At 40.7% G+C, this 15,517-nt stretch overlaps 1 protein-coding gene across 1 annotated transcript in view; it reads left to right on the top strand.

The window, feature by feature from the left end:
* Nucleotides 1–15,517, top strand: part of mrtfbb (myocardin related transcription factor Bb) — a 50,507-nt gene that overhangs the window by 4,423 nt on the left and 30,567 nt on the right. Inside the window, exons 2-3 of the mRNA XM_073838526.1 lie at nucleotides 5,414–5,479; nucleotides 9,671–9,899. Of these exons, the coding sequence (XP_073694627.1) occupies nucleotides 9,746–9,899 (154 nt within the window). The 5' untranslated portion in view covers nucleotides 5,414–5,479; nucleotides 9,671–9,745. The remainder of the gene's footprint in view (nucleotides 1–5,413; nucleotides 5,480–9,670; nucleotides 9,900–15,517) is intronic.

Below are 15,517 nucleotides of genomic sequence, written 5' to 3'. Positions count from 1 at the left end.
TACAAAAGCCAGAGACACTAAAGACGAATGCAAAGAGGAGAAAATACCGTAGAAGGCAGATCAAACTCACTGTTCACCATGCGCAAAATATAGAAAGTGAATTGGGGGTGGGTTTTTTATGAATGTATCTCTGAAAGGAAGTGACTTGTCTTCAGAAAGCTTATATGGTATTTTCTTTTCATCTTACCTCTGTGTTCTGCATATTAATGTAGCATTTAAAAGCACTGCACTGCTTTGTTTACAGCAGTAAACCACGAAAATTTGTATTGCTGCTGTTTCATAAGCGCCACCTGCTGTCAGTGAGTGAATTTGCATTCTTATTTAGCCTGCCTGCTGTTTTTGTTACATTCAAGTTTGCTTTATGTAACATAATAACACAAAGCTGAGGTCAGACGGTTCTGTTTTTGCTTTAATTTTTTGAAATTATGCAATCTAATTTGCATCATAAACTGCTCGTGCTACATGTAGCATGTCTGTTTGGATTGTGAATAAACAGTTTCCTACATTTTGATTAATATAAAGGCACAATCAGGGAAAAAAATGTAATCCTTTGTTGAAATTAAAATCAGAAAATTATGTGGAAAAATATGAAAATTCAATTTAAAAAGGTTTTCAAAACCGCATGAATACACAGAGTAGGCATGTAGATTTTTAAAAGATTTTTCTCATTATTTATCTCGAACGCTCCACTTTGTCATTGACCCAGCTGTCATCGTTCCAGTTTGTTTTTTAGTATGAACTGTAGCACTGATGTCTGGTGTTGATATGTTTGTTTACCCAAAAAGAACACTGTGAAACTGCTTATTTCATCACTCTGACCATTGTTAGAAATGATCAACAAATTGTTTGCCACATTATTCCTTGATGAAAATGGTAAACTATCATGAGTCAGACAGCCAAACATCTGCTGTTCTATAAAGATGCGTAAGGTTTGTGGAATTGCAAGTTTCACAGTAACCTATTAAAAACACATAGTAACTGCATGTCTTACTGATTAGGTTGAATCATATTGTCAAAATAGGAAGTAGATTCTGAGAAACAATTGTATAGTTGTGTGGGAATCAGAAAGTTGGCTTTTTAAGCACATTAAATTATTGATAAGCATTACTTTTAAGTCAACTTGCATCTTTTGGCAATTCAGTCGAATAAACCCCGTCAAATGCTGAGTGGTTGACAGCAGGCTATTTTGATTTCTGGTTTATTGATCCCTCTCTACTGACTCCCTGTTGAGACCAACTCTGGGCCAATGGCTTGAGGGAAAGTGGGTGGGGTGAAGGCCATGTGCGCTGTGCGCTGTGTGCTGTGCTCAGGGACAGCCTCTTGGGAATTAGCTGGCTTTCTGGGAAAGTTAAAATGTGGGATCATTTTGGGAATGGTAAAGGAATTTTCCCCCTTCTCTTTCCTTTCCTCACTCAAGCGGGTCTCACAGTGTTTTCTTTGTGCTGACTCCTGATGCCTGCGTTCTCCGCACACACATGGAAAAGCGTTGGAGGGGTTTCTTTTTTATTTCTGATGCTTATTCTGGCCGGTCTCACAGCTATATTTAGCAGCACAGCTGACCCCCTCTATTTTACTGTGGATGAGTCATTCTGTGTTTGTGTGAAGAGAAGTTCTCATTGTGTAGTAATGCGGTAATAAGGCCATAACGTGTCCCGCCAAACGCCACTTGGAACGGTGTTTGGACTTTACGGAACAACTGTTAACTATTTTAAATAAACACAATTGAGAAACACCTAGGATTTTTTTCCATTCAGCATTACAAACACCGTAACCTACTCAATTTGTGCCCTCAATCTGAGTTGCCGAAAGTCAGGAACCAGTGTAAAGCTTTGGGGCAATTGGAATTGACAGATTTCAGATGGTATTGTTTTTTTGTTTTTTTTTTAATCTTGAGGCTTTGATTTTACCCAGAGATATTCTATCAGAAAATATTTTGAGCTGGTTTGAAAACACATACTGTTTTCATTTGCAACAAACCGCATGGTTCTGTGAGACTTTGTTGTGATCGGAATAACTTGAATGTCTGGTAGTGTGTGATATTCGGCCTGTTTAGAGTGTTATGTTTTTCTCTGGAAACATTTACAAAAGGTGTCAAGTTTATGATGCCTAGGGCCAGATTTAACAGCACAGACTTGTGTTAGTGTTAAAAAAATTCTGACAGGATTTACTAAAGACACACAGTGAAAAATTAGCAATAAAAAGGCTTGTACAAAGTTTTTTTTTTTTTTTTTTTTGAGGCTGCGTATGCATTTGTTGGAGCTTCTCTTTCAACTGCAACATTTATGGGAAAAGAATATTTAAATGAATCATGCATTGTGACTTACTAAGGTTTACGTCATTTAAGTCACATCTTAAAGGCATAGTTCACCCAAAAATTAAAATTCTGTCATTAATTACTTACCGTCATGTCGTTCCAAACTTGTAAGATCTTCGTTTATCTTCAGAACACAAATTTTTTAGATAATTTTTTTTTAATGAAATCTGAAAGCTTCCGACCCTGCATTGACAGAAACACAACTACCATGTTCAAGGCCCAGAAAGGTAGTAAGAACATCATTAAAATAGTCTGTGACATCTGTGGTTCAATTGTAATGTTACAAAGTTACAAAGTACTTTTTGTGCACAAAAAAAACAAAAATAACGTGCATGTTTCGCGGTACTCTCATGAACATGCGGTGAAGACAGGGAAGAGAAGAAATTGTTGAATAAAGTCATTATTTTGGACTGTTTTAATGATGTCCTTACTACCTTGCTGGTCCTTGAACGTGTCAGTTGTGTTGCTGTCTATGCAGAGTCAAAAAGCTCTCGGATTTAAGAACGACATGAGGGTTGGTAGATTGCATTGGTTATTATGGAAATGAGTTGCGTCTGTGTCCTTTAATTTCTGCATTGTTAGTAGATCACCAACAGAACTTTCCACTCCCATCGGCAGTCCCATTCTTTCCAGCCTTTAAATTGTGAAATCAATGTTTTATTAAGTCCGTTACAATGTGTGATTTATATTACTTAACGTTCAGCCACAATCTCCCTCCGCAGGGAGAGTAAAGTTGTTTACACCGAGTTCTCAGTCATGCGCATCTTCACTTCCTATTCTAGGTGGAGTGAAAATGCATCCCAACGCTAAGAATCCAGTGAGCCAACCATTGAGTTTGGCTGACAGTGGTACGGTGATGTCCCCGTTTGGCCCGAGTTCCCACTTCAAAATCGTAATGTAATTCTGTTTGAGGTTTCGAAATTGTGCTGGACTAAGATTAATTGTCGAAGTGTCACTGAGAGGGGCTTACCGCTGATCCTTAGTGAGAAAACAGCCGAAAGTCTTTAAACTCAGCTGAAAAAGATTGAGAGCAGGGAATCTGAGCAGGCAGGAAAGCCAGCCAAGGCTTAGTCAAGTCATCGGGGCTTGTATGTCTGGAAGAGTTCAGACATTCATCAACCTGTTGTTTTTAATTTGCACAAGATAACAAGATCACAGTGTTCACAGAGTCACTTAATCTGCTTTCTCTGCTTTCCATAGAAAGTGATTGTAAATGCAAAAAGCATAAAGTCCTACAGTCTACACATTTAGGATAATTTTTTGTTAAACCTAAAGGGATAGTTCACCCAAAAATGAAAATACTGTCATTAATTACTCTCCCTCTTGTCCTTTCCAAACCTGTAAGACCTTTGTTCATCTTCTGAATGAACTTATATGGTATTTTCTTTTCGTCTTACCTCTGTATAATGCATATTAATGTAGCATTTAGAAGTGCAGCACTGCTTTGTAAACCAGGAAATTTTGTATTGCTGCTGTTTCATAAGCGCCACCTGCTGTCAATGAGTGATTTTGCATTCTTATTTAGCCTGTCCCTAATCGTTTGTTAAAATTAAAATCATAAAATGATGTGGAAAAATATGAAAATAAAATGTTAAAACCGCTTGAAAACCAACATGATGTCTGGATCACAGTGTACAGAGTCACTTAATCTGCTTTCTCTGCTTTCCGTAGAAAGTGATTGTGAACGCAACAAGCATAGAGTCATACAGTTTAGGATATACAGTACAGACCAAAAGTTTGGACACACCTTGGACACAGCTTTGAACCAAAGTTTTCTTTATTTTCATGACTATGAAAATTGTAGATTCACACTGAAGGCATCAAAACTATGAATTAACACATGGAATTATATACATAACAAAAAAATGTGAAACAACTGAAAATGTCATATTCTAGGTTCTTCAAAGTAGCCACCTTTTGCTTTGATTACTGCTTTGCACACTCTTGGCATTCTCTTGATGAGCTTCAAGAGGTAGTCACCTGAAATGGTTTTCACTTCACAGGTGTGCCCTGTCAGGTTTAATAAGTGGGATTTCTTGCTTTATAAGGCTACGTTTACATTTATGCGGATACATTTGAAAACGGAGTTTTCATTTTAAAACGCTCTCCGTCCACACTAGCGTTTCCAAGCGTTTTCCAAAAGTTTCTCATCCACACTGAAACGTAGGAAAACATCAAATTCGCCTTACCGCGCATGCGTAAAGCCCCCAATTATGTAAGGAATAATTGACGACGGGCCGTAGAATTCTTAGAAAATAATGCACACCCGAGGTGTCGTTCCAAACTTGTAAGATCTTCGTTTATCTTCAGAACACAAATTTTTTAGATCATTTTTTTTTAATGAAATCTGAAAGCTTCCGACCCATAGACAGAAACACAACTACCATGTTCAAGGCCCAGAAAGTTAGTAAGTGCATCAATAAAATAGTCTGTGACATCAGTGGTTCAACCGTAATATTATGAAGCTACGAGAATACTTTTTATGTGCAAAGAAAACAAAAATAACAATTCATTCAACAGTTTCTTCTCTTCTGTGTCAGTCTTCAACATCCATTCACAAAAAGTATTGTTTTTTTGTTTGTTTGTTTTTTATATAACACTTAGTGTGCCTAATTTTCAAACATACAAATATACAGTTTTTAGTTAGACGTTGCATTTAAAATTTAGTCGTGTATGTTATCACAGAGTTTCAGATGTGCAGTAGAGAAGCAGCACAGCTGAATGTTTGTCTTGTGCTTCAATGAATATTTATGCTCTTGTTTGCGGAGGTTCCGTTTGAGGCTTGAGTGCAGACTCTCATAAGCTTGTTTACCATATCTCTTGATGGCCTCTTCTGTGGAGTGGCACACATCCATAAATATCTGTCATCCTATTGTTTAGCTATTAATCAGCGCACAGGCAGATTAGCGTTTCCACAGCAACTGCATTGATTAGATGCAAACCACCCTTCCCTTTCCTTGCCCTCTTCTTCACATGCTGTTCTGCAACCGGATGAGGTACAATGTTTCTGCTTTCACCTATGGAAAACTGCTAATGGGAAGATTTAAACCTGTTGTTGTTCTGTTTCATCTACTGACAGCATATTCCTTTCTGTTTCAGAGGCATCATGACCTAGAGATCTTCTTAAGGAACGCTGTGGCACAAAGCATTCTGCTGTTAGGACAGGTAAATCTTCTGCAGGGACAGATTAGAATGAAAGTTATTGTTGCAGGGTTGTCATTTTGTCAGTTGTAGACCTTTTTGATAACATTAAGCTGGTTTTCTTTGGGCAGTTGTCCATCATAGTTACTTTAAAGGAAGTAGAATTACAAATGATTTTAATACAGACAATTCATTCAAAACCCATTTAATCATTTGAAAGGGCAGTTAGGATTAAAAATGCAGTTGTGAATTAAACTGTGTGCGATGGATTTTTGTCGTTCTGTTTTTGTGTGACTGTTGCATGAGACTTTGTATTGTACTGCCACATTGCTGTTTTTGGTATTTTTATTTATTTACAATTTAGGTCAAAAGTTTACAAACACCTTGCAGAATATGAAAAATGTTAATTATTTTACCAAATTAAGAGGGATCATACAAAATGCAAGTTATTTTTTTTTAATTAGCACTGGCCTGAACAAGATATTTCACAAGAGAAAATAATAGTTGCATTTATAAAAATTACTTCAGAAGTTACATACACTTGACATACATGGGATTTATATGCAACTATTACAGCAGGTTCAAAAGCTTGCTGATGATTTAGAAGGAAACACAATGTATTAAGGGGGTGAAAACTTTTGGAATTTGAAGCTCAGGGTAAATGTAACTTATTTTGTCTTCTGGGAAACGTAAGTATCTTCTGTAGCGTCTGAAGGGCAGTAGTAAATGGAAAAAATATATATATTTATGCAAAATAAGAAAAATGTGCACGTCTTCATTTTGTTCAAAAGTTTACACACCCCGGCTCTTAAGGCATCGTTTTTTTTTCCTTCTGGACCATCAGTGAGCATTTGCACCTTTTGTAATAGTTGCATATGAGTCCCTCAAAATTTATATTAAAAAACAGGTGTATGTAAGCTTTTGAACAGGGTAATTTTTAAGAATTCTATTATTTTCTCTTGTGGACTATATGTAAATACCTTTTATCTTATTCAGGTCAGTACTAAATAACAAATAACATGCATTTTGATTTATCCAGGCAATTTAACTGAGAAATTTAACAGATGAGGATTATAGCACCCCCTAATCGATGGATAAAACTAGATAACAAGGTTTTAAGGTAGGCAAAAAGTAATAAAAACTATGGCAAATGTTATTTTACTGATGTTATCTTTTGTACGCTGCACTACTGAAGTGCCTCACATCCCTTTAGCACTGTAATACCGTCATAAGACCTTTTTATTTACGGTGGCTATAATAGAAACTAGACTTTTCTAGATAACCGTGCAGTGGGCGGAGGATGTTTGTAACACTTGTGCCAAGTCTACGCCAACCCATAATCATTCATTGGCTGTTGTGAGACCCGTGGCTTCGGAATAAAAAGCATGGACCCGTAGGGATGCGCCTGTGCATGTTCTCAGCATTGCTGAGCTGAAGTCTCCAGAGAGAAGAGCACCACCATGAGAAGGTGGTGGGAGTTTTCTGGAACATCAGTGAAGCAAGAGTCTTCTCTCACAACATAACCAACCCTGGCTCGTATGGTTGATTTAAAGGCTTTGTTTTTGTTGTCTTTGTCCAGTCCATCACATTACACATAGGCAAACCTCCACACTTCTTATGAGACTATAAACTCTATTGTGAAGCAATCCAGACAGACTCAGTCAGGGTAGAATGCGCAGATGCTGTGGTTTTGCCAAACCCCACTTTGTCTTCAGCTTGGCATGGATGGCTAGAACAGCCAAGTGCAGGATTAGTCTTTGACAGGAGCATTTACATAGCTGGATACCTACAGTATAGCTCCACATCCCATCAGTCAGTCTGTCTACTCTCATGCTGCTTTTTTAGTTCTCATCCTTCTGGAAAGAGAACAGACTGAGCTTTCTGAGGAGACATCACGCACAATACATTTCAAGTTAATTTTATAGCATTCCAAAGAGAAGCATATTTGAATTGTCTCCGTTATTTCAGTAGAAGTGTACTTCGGAATCTTAATTTGATTCTTAGACTGTGTTAAGAGATATTTGATAATCTTACCAAAAGATTTAGGGCCAGAATTACTAAACAGGGCAAATTAGTGTTAGATGGAAGGGGAAAATTCTCAGTGTGATTTACTGACAAAGCGCACATTAAAGAACGCAGACGCAGCCAGATAATTTCCATAATGGCCAGCGCAATCTACCAGGAGCAGTGCAAATTACCGCTTACTTTAAGACATGCTTTTTTTGGGTGTTTAAATAATACCAGTAATTTGACAGGCGTAAATGTTAGTAAATCGCGTAGCGTGATTCATTTTAATACTGTCCTCCTATAAATTTTGCGTCTGAAAGGGAAATCCTACAAATGCATATTTAATAAGGTCAGACAGAAAAATAACTGTCCATGCTTTTTCACTGCGCATCTGACAGTACTATTTTAATGCCAAAAGACAGTAACAGTTTTTTTTTATATGTATGATTTTTCATTGCATTTAAAAAAAATTTCAAACCAAATGGCATGTGGAACCAAATAACGACAGAGCTTCATTACGAATTTGCTTCACTTTTTCTGAACAAATTCATAATTATTGATTGATCTTTATGATTTGTGACCCTGCTCCACAAAACCAGTCATATGTTTTGAAATTGAGATTTATACATCATATGAAAGCTGGATAAATAAGCTTTCCATTAATGTATGGTTTGTTATGACCATATTTGGCCAAGATACAACTATTTGAAAATCTGGAATCTGAGGGTGCAAAAAATTCTAAATATTGAGAAAATCTTCTTTACAGTTGTTCAAATGACGTTCTTAGTAATGCATATTATTAATCAAAAATTAAGTTTTGATAAATTTGCAGTAGGAAATATTTATGATTTTTAGCATAAAAGCATATACAGCATATACAAAATACAGTACATTTTAGACAAGTATACAACACTTATTTGTTCATTTGTGTATTTAGTTGTTGTTTCAGAGTCCAAATAATTTTTGGAGCCACCGAATCAAGAAAATGTACATTAGGTAGTCATTATTTTATAACCTTGTATTGCTGACTTGGAAATGCTAGAAATAAAGTAAATAAGAAATATCGTTTCAGCATCCCAGTAATAGAACTGTTTCTTTAAAGCAGTATTTTAGTATGCTTTATTTTTTCTTAGTTTTAATAGACTTTTAATTGTAAACATGTAACTTTGACCACATAGGCAAACATATATATTTTAGTTCTGGGCATTTGAAGGGATAGTTCACCCAACTGACTATGCAGGGTCTGAAAGCTCTTGGATTTCATCAAAAATATCTTAATTTGTGTTCTGAAGATGAACAAAGGTATTTCGTGTCTGGAACGACATGACAGTGAGTAATGAATGACAGCATTTCCATTTTTGGGTGAACTATCCCTTTAACAAGGCCAAGTGATTAGTATGCATGACTAGTCTACATCAATCTGTGCATAACTACATACAGTATATACAGGTATTCCTGATATGTTGATCATAATTTTGCAATGTGACATGTTTTGAATCCAACATGTCTTGTACTTAATGGAGCCCTGCGGTCATTTCAAATGTTTGCTTTATAAATCTCCATGTCCGAACCATGAAATGTGGTTGCATATATTTTCCAGTGCAGCACATTGCAAAATTAGATTGAGCAGATATTGCAGACAAAGTTGTCCTAAGTGGCCTTTCTATGTACCAAGATGTAAAGCATCTGTCAGAAGAACACATTAAACAGCTGGGCCAGACGTGCTCCCTGGATATACTCCCATATAACGCGTCTTGGATTGGAGCCACAACAAGACTTATACAACTTGCACTTTCAAACATCAGCCATAAGGATTTAAGAGCTTTCTTTATAGGTTAACTGGGAGGACCATCAAACTTATTTGATTAAATGCATGGGAGTGGATAGTTCAAGATGGGGGGGTTGGCTGGTCAGATTTTGATCGAGCTATTAAAGGAAGCTGTATGAAATAATAAGAGTGTTTTCATTACCAGTTTACAACAAAATGTGGTTTGGATTTTAGCAATGTGATACAAATGGATACATTAACCTTTGAGCCACATTTCTGGCCCAGTTAAAGTTTATTAACAATAAGCCACATGCGACTAAATTAGATTTGCCACCACACCCCAACAACAACAACTTTCAGCTCCATTAGGGTTTTCTAATGCTTACAAGGGCTGCAAAACACTTGAAAGCTTTTGTTTTTTCTTTTTGTTTTTCTGGCAGACTGTAGTCCGAGATTCCCGCCAGTCGCAGTGGTAGTTTCCAGGGAGAGACCCTTGCCTCTCCCCCTGAGGAGATATGGAGCCCCAGGGGAGTCTGGGAGTGGAGGGTGACTCGGGCGCGATGGGGGTGCTGGTGCCGAGCCCACGGAGCGAAGCGGTGACCCATGACCTGGAGGAATTGTCTCTGCAGCCCACTCAGAGCCTTCCACCCATTAAAGAGCGCAAGAACGGTGAGTGAGCCCATTTGCTCGGGCCCTTAGGCCATAACTCTGCTCCCAAGCTCCTATTTCCTCCTCATCCGTTAAACTACCGCCCCGATTTGACACTAAGAAAATGGGGCCTGCCAGAAGGTTGAGAAATTTGTTTGCGGTAAGACGTGGGGAATTACACAGGAATTGCATATGAACGCCAACATGTAATCATGTCTTAAGTGCTCCCTTTAACTCTTTTCCAAAGTGTTCTTGGCTCGTGTTCGGGTGCACCACTGGTAAACTAACGTGATAGATTTTGCGTCAAATATGATTGCAGAAAGTCTCAGATATAAAGGATTCTTAGGCTTGCAGTCATGTTGTGGTTTTTGTTTGGCTGTAACTCAAAGGAACGGTTGATCATTCAGAAATAATCTTTATTTTGTTCTTTATACACCCTCTGTATGTTCCAAAGCTCTATGGTTTTCATTCTTTTGTGGAACACAAAAGGTGGATTTTTTTTTTTGTAGAATATCTTGGGCCGCTTAAAGTTACTATTAAGTAACATTCTGGACAATACCAATAAGCTGATCATTATTTTCATGCTATGTTTGGTAACAGGTAAATAGTAGATGTTTGAATTCTTTAGTATTTTGTCTAGTCATGCACTAAAATTAATAATGTTAATCCAAAACAAAATGAAAAAAATTATGCCTTTTTAAAGCTGAAAAACTGATATTTACTGAAATTAACACTTCTCCGATGACACGTTTGAGTGTGTCAGTGTCTATTTCATGAACAAAGTGTATAAATTATTGTCGGAAGAACTTTTGATTTATTGCCTGAAAACTAGGGCTGTGCGATATGGACAAAAGAAACCTATCACGATTTTCTTGAACAGTATTGCGATTTCGATTTTAATCACGATTTTGACACAGACATGTTTTACAGTGTGATTCTAAAACATTTTTTAAAGGAAAACAATTAGATCTTTATCAAAGACGTGTAACATGTCTCTAAAACAGAAGGCAGGGAAAAAAATCACCTAGCAGGTGAAAAAAGTTAGGAGCACCAAAAAAATGTCCCAATTTCTTTTTAGTAATGCACTGATCTTGATTTTTCATGGCTGATTCTGACTGCAGATGTTTAACAAGCACATGATAGTAGGCTACTCTTTCAATATACAAAGTGCAAATATAGCCCACATACTAATAACTGCCTAGTGTAGGAGTAGATACAAGCACCTCACACACAATTGAATAAGAGACACAATTCACACAGCACCGACGTTCACACACATACATGGTTATGCGGTACGTTCCCCTTTAAGAAAGAGAGTAGTTGGGGAACGCGCTGTCTGATGTGTTGTTAAGACGAGCATTCAATAAAAACGAGACCGCTGAGTTCAGTTGCATACTGCCTCCGTGTATCTTTGCTAGCACGAAAGCTACATTGGTGACCCCGACGCAGAACAAATCGTTTATTTGTGATGTCGACGAACGCTGTATCTCTGAAGCTGCCGGAGTTTTGGGAGCAACAAGCGGTCGTGTGGTTCGCTCAAGCAGAGGCTCAGTTCACATTACGTGACATTACCGCGGACGACACAAAATATTACTATGTCGTTGCAGCCCTTGGCAGCTCCACAGCCGCGCGAGCGATCAGCATTCTGGAAAATCCCCCCGCTCGTGACAAATATTCTACGCTGAAGGCGTATTTGTTAAAGACATTCAGTTTATCAGAGACTGAAAGAGCACGCCGTTTACTTTCCCTGCCTGGCCTCGGAGACTCTCGTCCGTCCGAATTAATGGATCACATGCTAGCACTACTTGGTGAGCATAAGCCCTGCTTTCTGTTTAAGGAGTTGTTTTTACAACAGTTACCAGAACGTGTTCGTACAGCTCTGGCAAATACTAAAGTGACTGATTACAGAGAACTGGCACAGTTGGCAGATGAATACCAGGCAGCATCGCATAAATGTGTGACAACTGAGTCTATGGCTACATCTGTGTACCCTGTTATAAAAGTGGCGACACGACACACAAATGAACGACAAGCTCCCGTTGTGCAGCTATCAAATGAGCAAGGACTGTGTTTCTTTCACGCTCGGTTCGGGATGAAGGCCAAAAAGTGTCGGCCCCCATGCACGTTTAGTGAGTCCCGCGGCATGCCTACAGTTAGTAGCATAGTAGCAAACGACACTGCCTACCTGCTGTTCATCACAGACTCGTTATCAGGCCGACATTTCCTGTGTGATACGGGTGCACAGGTTAGTGTCCTGCCTGCGTCTTCAGTGGACAAACGCTTGGGCGAGGCCGGCCCACAACTTGAGGCAGCCAATCAAGGTAAAATACGCACATATGGGAAACGGCTAGTACCACTCTGCTTCAATGGACAACCTTTTACATGGGAGTTTGTGTTAGCGGATGTGAGTAGGCCCCTTTTGGGAGCAGATTTCCTGTGCACCAATGGACTGTTGGTTGATGTGAAAAATTGCTGTTTAGTAACGGCAGAAGGCTTCAACGTTTTACCCTGTTCAAAGAGCACCTTTCCTACGACTACTCTATCCAGCGCTTTAACAGATGACTGTCAGTTCACTCGACTGCTGGGTGAATTTCCAAATCTCACTAAGCCCACCTTCTCCTCAACAGTGGCCAGCCATGGGGTCGTACATCACATATCTACGTCCGGGCCGCCAGTTTATGCCCGGGCTCGACGACTTGATCCAGTGAAACTGGCAGTTGCCCAGGCCGAGTTCACTAACATGGAAAAACTGGGTATAGTGCGACGCTCTAATAGTCCTTGGGCTTCACCCCTCCACATGGTCCCCAAAGCGGATGGCGGCTGCCGCCCCTGTGGGGATTATCGATATTGTCTTAATGATGTCACTACGCCAGACCGATACCCAGTTCCACACATTCAGGATTTTTCCGCTCGCCTTGCTGGAAAAACAATTTTTTCAAAAGTGGACCTAATTCGGGGATACCATCAGGTGCCAGTCTACCACGAGGACATCCCTAAGACTGCTGTGATAACACCGTTTGGCCTATTTGAGTTCTTGCGGATGCCCTTTGGCCTCAAAAATGCGGCACAAACCTTTCAGCGAATGATGGACTCAATCCTACGAGGCCTAGATTTTTTATTCGTATACTTGGACGACATCTTGGTTGCTAGTGTCTCGATGGAAGAACACCTAGCCCATCTGCAATCTCTGTTCATTCGCCTCAGCCAGCATGGCTTAATAATTAACCCTGCGAAGTGCAAATTTGGCTTGACCGTAATAGACTTTCTTGGCCATTGAATTACAAGTGAAGGGGCGTTTCCCTTACCATCCAAAGTTGAGGCTATTACAGAGTTTCCCGCTCCCCACACAACCAAAGCACTGCAAGAGTTTTTGGGAATGGTAAATTTTTACCACCGTTTCATTCCACGGGCAGCTGCACTCATGCATCCTTTGTACAAGGCCCTTAAAGGGAACAAACAGATCACATGGTCAGAGGAGATGACCAAATCATTCGAAGACGCTAAACTCGCCTTAGCACAAGCAACCATGCTGTCTCATCCGATTCCTGACGCCCCCATTGCTATCACTACTGATGCCTCAGACTGTGCTGTAGGTGCGGTACATGAACAGTTTGTAAATGGCGTTTGGCAACCTCTTGCATTTTTCAGTCGACAGCTCCGCCCAAATGAGCAGAAGTACAGTGCATTTGACAGGGAGTTGCTTGCAGTGTACCTAGCAGTGAGGCACTTCCGCTTCTTTTTAGAGGGACGAGTTTTCACAGCATTCGTTGATCACAAACCTTTGGTTCTGGCCATGTCTAAAGTTTCTGAGCCCTGGTCAGCACGACAACAACGTCACTTGACCTTCATATCTGAGTTCACAACAGACATTAGGCACATTGAAGGAAAACGTAATGCTGTGGCAGATTGCCTTTCCAGGGCCGCTGTGCATGCCGTGCACTTGGGTGTCGACTTTGCCTGTTTAGCATCTGACCAACAATCTGATCCAGAGGTGCAAGCATACAGAACAGCTACCTCAGGTTGAAAGATAGCTGATGTTCGCTTTACGGAGGCTGGAGCTACACTGATGTGTGATATCTCCAGGGGCCACCCACGTCCAGTGGTTCCCACGCAGTGGAGACGAGCAGTGTTTGACAAAGTCCACAGTTTATCACACCCCGGGCGGAAAGCTTCGCAGAAACTGGTCTCGTCAAAGTTTGTGTGGCATGGGTTGAAAAAGGATGTTCGGAACTGGGTTTCAGCTTGCATTGCATGTCAACGGGCGAAAGTACAACGACACATCAAAGCACCACTGGAGCTTTTTGAGGTGCCTGAACGACGTTTTGACCATGTTAACATTGACCTGGTGGGTCCTTTGCCACCCTCCCGTGGATTTACTCACCTTTTGACTATGGTGGATCGAACTACTAGGTGGCCAGAGGCAGTGCCGTTGAGCTCGACGACTATGGCAGAGGTCGCACGGGCCTTTATCGACACCTGGGTGGCACGTTTCGGCACTCCATCAGATATAACTTCTGACCGCGGCCCTCAGTTTACATCTGAGTTGTGGGCAGAGATCGCTCAAGTGCTTGGAGTGCAACTTCACCGTACCACAGCTTTCCACCCGCAGGCCAATGGCCTTTGCGAACGTTTTCATCGCTCCCTCAAGACTGCCCTTAGGGCCAGTCTGACAGACGACAGATGGGTGGAGCGGCTACCTTGGGTCCTGCTGGGCCTGCGGACAGCTCCTAAAGCGGATCTGCAAACTTCCTCAGCGGAGTTGGTGTATGGTCAGACATTGCGTGTGCCAGGGGATTTCATTCCAGACAGTACAAGGCCATGGGCCCTACCCTCTGACCAGCCTGCCCTTTTAGAGCGAGTCAATGCTTTCAAACCAGTACCTACCTCTCAGCATGGCATGACAGCAGTTTGGGTCCCCATGGACCTCTCTACAGCTGAGTTTGTTTTCATTCGGCGTGACGCTCACAGGAATGCATTGCGCCCCCCATACGATGGGCCATTTCGTGTTCTGGAGGCTGGAGTCAAATCGTTTCTGGTCGACATTGGAGGCCGTCCTGAACGAGTTACAGTTGACCGACTTAAACCGGCTCATGGGGAGCCTAATCAGCCAATGGTTCCAGCGGCAGCCCCTAGGAGAGGGCGGCCAGCTACCAACAAGGCGGAGGACTCCAGGGTGGAGAGTTCGTCTGCCAAGGAAGTTCAGCATAGTGCAGGCTCACGATGCTTTACACGTTCAGGGAGACAAGTTCGAGCTCCAGGAAAACTAATGTTGCCGGTGTTGGTGAATTCTGGGGGGACCTGTGTAGGAGTAGATACAAGCACCTCACACACAATTGAATAAGAGACACAATTCACACAGCACCGACGTTCACACACATACATGGTTATGCGGTACGTTCCCCTTTAAGAAAGAGAGTAGTTGGGGAACGCGCTGTCTGATGTGTTGTTAAGACGAGCATTCAATAAAAACGAGACCGCTGAGTTCAGTTGCATACTGCCTCCGTGTATCTTTGCTAGCACGAAAGCTACACTAGATATTTTATGTAACCTAATTTGCGCGCATTGAGGAGTCGCTCTCTAAACGCGGGATATTAAAATTGCTTTTGAATGTGCGTCCGCGTTTCTCTTTTGGTTTCGTT

This window comes from Garra rufa, chromosome 1 (assembly GCF_049309525.1).
Source record: "Garra rufa chromosome 1, GarRuf1.0, whole genome shotgun sequence".
Classification (NCBI taxonomy): domain Eukaryota; kingdom Metazoa; phylum Chordata; class Actinopteri; order Cypriniformes; family Cyprinidae; genus Garra; species Garra rufa.
This window is presented reverse-complemented; position numbering and strand designations above follow the sequence as displayed.